We start from the raw sequence: 8,423 nt of genomic DNA on the forward strand, positions 1-8,423 counted from the left end.
ACAGCGAGAATAAAAGTTACGCCTTCTTTCTTTGCGTGAACATTTGGGTGACGTTATGCAAATCTTTCCACATAGTGATGTAGATATGTGGGGGTGTGTTAGAACGAGCCGTTTTAGGTAGGCGTGGCTGACTCTTAACTTTTATAAAGAATAAATCTTTGGATTTGAGACTTTAGTCTTTTCAACTTTACAGATCATCTTTATGCACCAAGAGCTTGTAACACTCCAAAGAGAAAGGAAAAATTGAAATCGCATCATATGACCCCTTTAAATGTATCCTTTTTTTGGCCTAATGCACAAAATCAGCGTTTGCATTTCTCTCTTGAAACTGCAAGAGTGATGTGTAGAGTATTGAAGACTGCACTCCATTCTATGAGGGGCCGTATAGGCCATAATTATTGAAAAGCCTCTTACAAACACTAGTGAAACGAAAAACATTGATAAACCTTAGTGAAATTCATTCATATGCATTACTGAAAACCTCTTACAAACACTAGTGAAACGAAAAACATTGATCAACCTTAGTGAAATTCATTCATACTAAGGTTGATAAGTGTTTTCACTAGTGTTTGTAAGAGGTTTTCAGTAATGCGTATGAATGAATTTCACTAAGGTTTATCAATGTTTTTCGTTTCACTAGTGTTTGTAAGAGGCTTTTCAATAATTATGGCCTATACGGCCCCTCATACCATTCAACAGATGACAGCAACATCTGACCTGTTGCCCATGATATCATCTGTCCCGAGTTTGTGTTGAACACACTCATTTAAATTTCAGATGCTCCACTCACTTGTTTCTCTTATTTCTGTGTGTAGACCGAAAGTGACTGTACATTCATTAATACTTAATTAACTCTAATTCTTAACACTGGGTGTGAGTGCAAGTGGGCAGTGCTACAAAAAGACCATCAATAAAGCTGCTTTTTTGATTATAGTGGGAACAATCCAGTTTGTCATGTTGCAGCACTGGAATTGACTGTAGATGCTAAACACTAATGATCATCCATTGATTACTAATGGAGAACTGTGGGACTTTTGCAAATTTTAGCCTTAAACTCTGTATTGTATCCTGAAAGCCTTTACATTATTCTGCGATAATATTTCAGGACTGGACAGCTCCATAATCTATCTATCTATCTATCTATCTATCTATCTATCTGTCTATCTGTCTGTCTGTCTGTATAAATGTATATATATAGTATGTATGCTAGATATAAGAAATACCATACATTTTCTCACCTTATTCTAATCCACACAATGTCAGGAATTTTTAATCCGTTTTAAAGATTCCTGAGCTTTAACCCTGTTAAGTAATAGAAACAAATTGTGACTCATTAGATGAGCATGTGATGGGAGTAGCAGTTTTTTTCACGGATTACATTATTTTCTGTGACTAAAACAGTTTGAGGTACATTCCTCGATCTTTAACACAAAATACTTTTTGAGATATAAATACCTGAGCTATGCCATGGTGAGTGAGCGGTGAGAGAATGGATTTTTCCTATAAGTGGATTTGTGAAAGAACAGTTATATTTTGTATATGCACTTATGTTTCAGTGCACGAAAACATGAGATTGAATTAAGTAATTTAATAAAGCGTGTTTTATTAAACAAGACAACACAAAGCAGTGGATGCCTGGAAGATCAAGACTTAACTTTGGGGATGTCCGTTTCTGGTCATAAGATGGTCTTATAATTGCACAATTAAATATATATCAGGATGCAAATAAGTATGTTGTGTGGTGGATTGGGTTTGTGTGGCACTCATGCTGTGTGTGGGTGATGGTCAGGAATAATAGAGTGATATAGTCACTGACTGCACCGTAGCAGGTGGCAGATGCTTTGCACTGGCTGTGACATAAATGATTCAATAGTTTGAGTGCAGTTGGTTCCCAGTTGCCTTATAGCCATTTGCAAATAATGCATGTGTTATTCAGTATGATTAAATTTGTGATATGAATGACTTTTGCCGTAGACACGTACAAAATTAAAAAGACTTTAAAGGATTTAAAGTCAACATAACTCCATAAATGTATGTCTGAATAAAACAGAATATTAAATGTGAAAATAGTGGAGCTTGATTTTACTCATTTACTTTTGATGTACTGCCATTCAAAAGTGCAACAAAGCTGCATTTATTAGATCACATAGTAAAGGTGATAAAATAATGAAAAAAATATTTTATTTTTGAATATATTGTAAAATGTAATTTATTCCTGGGGTGCAAAGCTGAATTTCTGGCATCATTACTTCAGTCTTCAGTGTCACATAATCCTTCAGAAATTATTCTAATATGCTGATTTGCTGCTCAAGAAACTTTTCGTATTATTATCAATGTTGAAAACAGTTGTGCTGCTGCATAATAAATGCTGTAAGATAAATTACGGTCCAAAGTTTAATACTAGCCTAAGTGTTAGTCATTTGTTCAAATCACTAATACGAAGCAATATTGTGATTCTTGCCTCATTAAACACACGTAATAATGTTTAATTAATAAATTGCACACAATAAGACCAGAAACATGTATTAACATCTTTTTATGTGTCATTGTAAAGACAGAAAATCCACTTTCTGTTTGCTTTGTTTCTTACTTAGACATGCAAACACATTCAAACCCAGAGTAACTGTGTCATGTCATAAGTCCTTTGTTGTATAGCATTCTGGACTGCATTGAATCTGATTATTTGTTAAGCCATTCCTGCATTAGGGTGTCTGCGGTGCTTGTAGTGGAGGCCCGGTGGAGTTCAAGCTGTGTAGCACAAGTACTGACCCCCACCCACCCATATAAATCAGGATAACACCAGCTGCCCGGTGACATCACAGCGCCCCCGCGTGCTGATTGGCCGATCAGTGCCATAGCCGGTTAGTATGGCTGCAGCTGTGGGATGCTGCCAGAACTAGAACAGACCTGAACAGAGCATCCACACCAGCACGACTCCCCAGCTCCACCAACAACAGGAAGTCGCCTAGCTCATAAAAACGGCCCTCGATTAGCAGCCTATCCACAGCGGAGGAGAGAGAGGGAGAGGGAGAGGGAGAGGGAGAGAGACAACAAGAGGAGGGGGAGGTTTCATCCTCCAGCACTCAGTCGCGCTGTGCTTTCACACGGAAAGCTCCTCCGCCTGCTCTGTTCTGCTTCCCAGAGGAAATAAAGGATAGCTGATCTGGTTTTCCTCCCTGGATGACACTTGCGCACTTTCACACATGAAGGACACAAAGAAACAAATGCAGGGAACATAATGGCTCATTTTAAGGACGTAGCCGTGAAAAAGACCACGTCTCTGAATCTGGTGACGGGATTCTTTCAGTATCTCCGTGGTAAGTGAGACATCGATGTCTCCTCTCATCCGACTGGAGTGTGAGAGCCTATAGCTCAGATTTACATGTAGACTGTGCTCCGCTAAATGTAGGTGAAACAGATGCATGATCCAGATATGCAGTGACACGTCTCTGGGTCATATGGCTCACTAGACATTATTGGCCAGCTGAGGTCTTCCTCATCTTACTCCTCGAGAGAGGTAATCACCTTGTTGGCACGGGTCACGGCTGAACACGAGTGCTGATGCGAACCTCTTTACAGCTGCGCATGTTGGATTATGACGGCTGTGGTGTGCTTAAGGCTGCACCGGCATGCCATGTGTGCTACAGTACTTGGATGCTTCCTAAACATGCCCCGTGCATTGCATTAGTACATGCATGCAAACATAGGATGTTGTCTGTTGTGAAAATCGCTGATCTGTCTGAGCCCATCATGCATAAATATGTCTGGTGTGTGTTTGTTGGTGACCTGAATGACCTTATCTGTGACTGAAAATGCTCTGCTAGATTTGTCTATTGTGTTAACAGATGTCACAAACTTCCATTCCTGCTGTTTGTGAAGTCAAGCATCTCTAGTACTATTGCTCATACTTAGGATTGGTGATTTGAACAGTACTAAATAGTTACAGTATTAAACTTTTTTCACCTTACAAACAATTAAAAAATCAGTAGAATATTATAGAAACTTGGGGTTGACGCCACCTAGCAGCACCCACAACACCATAGGAACCACTCAGAACATCTTTAGAACTGTGTAGCAATGGCCTGGCAACCACTTAGAACAACTTTGCAACTGCATAGCAACACCCTGGCAGCCATTCAGAACACACTAATGACTACACGGCAAATCCCTGGAATCCACACAGAACATCTAGCATCTTCATAGCAATGCCTTGACAACCACTCAGAAAATATTTATGGCTGCATGGCAACACCCTGGCAACCACTTAGAACACTTTTGCTACTGCATGGCAACACCCTGGCAACCACTCCAACACCTTTGCAGCGACTTTGCACTGCCCTTGCAACCACACAGAATATTCTAGCAACCACATAACAACATCCTAGCAACCACTCAGAACATCTTTATGGCTGCATCGAAACTTCCTGGCAACCATATAGAGTACCTTTGCAACTGCATAGGAACGGCCTGGCATCCACTCAAAATACCTTTGCAGTGCCTTGACAACAACACAGAACATCCTAACAACTCCATAGCAATGCCATAACAACCACTCAGAACATCTTTATGGCTGCATAGCAAAGGCCTAGCAACCACACAGAATTCCATTGCAACTGCTTAGCAACATCCTGGCAACCACCTAGAGCACACTAGGAACCACATGGCAACACCCTGGCAACCACATAGTACATTCTAGCATAGCAGTGCCATGACAGCCATTTAGACTATCTTTATGTTAGCATATAACACCCTGACAACCACCAGAACACTTTTGCAGACTATTTGCTCTGCCATGGCAACAACATAGAACATCCTGCATGGCAACACCCTGGTAACCACCCAGCACATCTAAACAACCACTCAGAACATCTTTGTAGCTGCATAGCAACACAAATCTTTATAAATCCATAGTAACAGTATGGCAACTGCTCAAAACATGCTAGCTATGGCATAGCAACGCAAATCCATAGTGACAGCCTGGCAACCGCTCAGAATGCCCTAACTGCATAGCAGTGCTTTAACAACCACCGTGTGACTTTACCGTGCGCATTTTCTTAGTTAAATAATCTCCTTGAGAGCTTGTGGTTTGCACATACATGAAAATGATGAGCATATCTGTGTGCGTCTGTGTAAAATCTGCATTTACGTTATTTATGCTGAGTATATGTAATAATGGGAATATTGGCACATGTTTCTGATGTTTTTGCTCATGCCACGTGTGGACTCTCAGCTCTCCTGTGCTGGTGAATATCTCCTCTCTAGCTCTGTAGACTTACAGTAATGAAAATGTACAGGATTCAGTAGTAATCCTCACAAATATAAGAAAATAGCCAGGCTAGTCATGATGACTGTGAGTAGAATGAAGAAGACAGGAAAGCGTAATATCTCACTGGATATTGAAGAGTAAATCATATCTGCTCACTTATTGTGTTTCTGTCTTTTGCAGATGAACAAGAGGCGGTGCAGAAAAGAACTTTCACAAAGTGGATTAATTCACACTTGGCCAAGGTAAGATGTTTTGCAGTTTTTTTCATCTGAATGCCACAACATTTAGCTTGTAGTACTATTTACACTGGATTACAGTACAACAACAACAGTGACCCAATACACTTTGGACACTTTTAAAAATGCTTGTTTGTTATGGCATTATATAACAAAATATCACGTGCCTTTTGTCGTGAGCAGTTTTTTGCTATGAGCTTTAATCAACTGTAAAAAATGACCGTGAATTTAACGGTAAAATACTGTAAAAATGCTACAGTAAAATCCTGTTAAATGGTTAACGGTAAATTCCCCTACTATATACAGTGAAAGACTGTATTGGACATTACATGTATTGGACATTAATTTTACGGTAGTATACCGTTTTTGGAAGTGAAAAAGACTGTATAATTTACAGTGAATAACCGTAAATTGACATTCCCAGAATTCCCTGCGTTACATTTCAAATTTGATGTTTTTTTGTTGAAATAACTATGTTTCTTCTTAGTTTTTAGGATTCAGTAGTAATCCTCACAAATATAAGAAAATAGCCAGGCTAGTCATGATGACTGTGAGTAGAATGAAGAAGACAGGAAAGCGTAATATCTCACTGGATATTGAAGAGTAAATCATATCTGCTCACTTATTGTGTTTCTGTCTTTTGCAGATGAACAAGAGGCGGTGCAGAAAAGAACTTTCACAAAGTGGATTAATTCACACTTGGCCAAGGTAAGATGTTTTGCAGTTTTTTTCATCTGAATGCCACAACATTTAGCTTGTAGTACTATTTACACTGGATTACAGTACAACAACAACAGTGACCCAATACACTTTGGACACTTTTAAAAATGCTTGTTTGTTATGGCATTATATAACAAAATATCACGTGCCTTTTGTGCTGAAATACTGCACAAATGTTGCTTTCACTTTTCTTTACGGTATTTAACTGTAAATTTAAGTTAAAACCGTAAAACCGAAAACGTTGCTACCGTATTTTTTACGGTAAAATTCCGGCAACCACAGCTGCCGTTTTTTTACCGTAAATTTTACAGAATTTTCTTTACAGTGGTGTGGCAATGATTTTTAGTAAATCTGTGAAGTTTTTCTCAGACTGACAACTGCAATCTTTATTTTGAACAGTAGCCACACCACCCTTCAAAAGTTTGGTGTCAGTAAGATTTTTTTGTTGTTGTTAAAAGAAATGAATACTTTTATTCAGTAAGGATCGATTTTGGGTAAGTTACTCAAAAAAGTAATCCACTACAAATTACTAATTACTTCTTTAAAATTGTAATTTGATTACATTACTGATTACTGCATTTAAAAAGTAATCAGATTACTAATTACTTTCAAGTTACTTTCAAGTTTACTTTACTTTTCAAGTTATTAAACCTAAACAATACACTACAAAGTGAAACTCATAGTTCTTTCATTAATTTAAAGGGGTCCTATTATGCTTTTTCCCTTTTTCAACTTTAGTTAGTCTGTAATGTTGCTGTTTGAGCATAAAAAAGATCTGCAAAGTTACAAAGCTCAAAGTCCACTTCAAAAGGAGATATTTTATTTAACAGAAATCACTTTTCAAAAACTACAACGAACGACTCGTTTGGACTACAACGCATATTTTCCGGGATTTGTGATATCACAAATACCGACGAATGAGACGAGACCTGGTTGAGCTGTACTAGAGAAGGCAATGAGTGTTATCACTATGTCGGAGACACGCTAGCTTTCCCAAAGCAGACGAACTTAGAGTGGTTACAATCAACCGGGTTTAAATCGCGCTCAAATTTATTTGATTTTGACGCAATATTTACACTGAAGCTCGCAGGCGGCTATGGTAAGGAGGGGCATGACATTTCCCGACCAGGCGCCGAGTGCTGCCAATCACAACACACACTGGCCCAGCTAACCAATCACAACACACACTGACCCAGTTAACCAATCACAGAACACACTGGCCCAGCTAACCAATCACAACACATTTCGTATTTCAGAAGGCGGCCCTTCACTTGATACAGGAACTATTCGAGCCGTTCATGCCAGACTGAGGAGAGAGGTGTTGTAATAATGTAAAATACGTGAAACAATGTTTTTCGAACTACCTAGTATGAGAGCCTGTTCTAGTACAACCCCAAGAGGTGCTGTAAATAATGTAAAATATGTGAAAAATAATGTGTTTTTCGAACAACCTAGTATGAGAGCCTGTTCTAGTACACCCCCAAAACAAAATCATAGCATAATAGGACCCCTTTAATATTGACTGAAAAATTACATAGGTATTATTTGTATACACTCGCAATAGCAACAAAACCTTTTTTCTTTTTTTTGGTTTTGTAAAATAAAGAAAACATAGGGTGCGCTTTCTGCATTCTCAGTCTCCACGAATATCTTCCTGAAACGAGTCACTAAAATGAACGAAAATGACATGAGAAATATATCTGAAGAAAGCTTGAAGTGTCTATTTTTAAATGAAGTAAGTCATGTCGAAAACAAATATTCTCTGATAAAATAATCCGTATGAAACCAACGCGAGGTACAGTCTTTCCCTACATAAACTTGTAAACATTCACTTGTTGAACTTTTCCCAAACTATAATGCCAGACTAAAATATGTGAAATCGAGTGCAACATTTTGAAATATGATAGGCAACCTTTCATTGCATCTAAATGTTGTAGGACTTGTCTGCATTAGCTCGCAATCTCCGGTGATTTATTAAAGGGCATACTGACGCGCAAAACATGATTTTTACTTCATATTTTTTAACACTGCATTTGTAACTTAAGTAATGTCATTTTATTGACATTAGTGTAACAAAGTTCGTAGTCGCGGGAACCGGCGAACATTTAAACACTTTAATAAAATAAACAAACACAAAATGAAAGTAAAGCGGCAGCCCCTCGCGGACGACTGCCGCACACAAAACACAAAATAAAATCCAG

At 38.5% G+C, this 8,423-nt stretch overlaps 1 protein-coding gene across 1 annotated transcript in view; it reads left to right on the forward strand.

Moving 5' to 3' along the window:
- The window catches only part of LOC107742758 (nesprin-1-like), a 125,999-nt gene that overhangs the window by 4,513 nt on the left and 113,063 nt on the right, over positions 1-8,423 (forward strand). The window contains exon 2 of the mRNA XM_016555794.1: positions 5,447-5,508. Coding sequence (XP_016411280.1) covers positions 5,447-5,508 — 62 coding nt within the window. The remainder of the gene's footprint in view (positions 1-5,446; positions 5,509-8,423) is intronic.

This window comes from Sinocyclocheilus rhinocerous, unplaced genomic scaffold (genome assembly GCF_001515625.1).
Source record: "Sinocyclocheilus rhinocerous isolate Xijiao unplaced genomic scaffold, SAMN03320098_v1.1 scaffold2091, whole genome shotgun sequence".
In the NCBI taxonomy this organism is placed as follows: Eukaryota; Metazoa; Chordata; class Actinopteri; order Cypriniformes; family Cyprinidae; genus Sinocyclocheilus; species Sinocyclocheilus rhinocerous.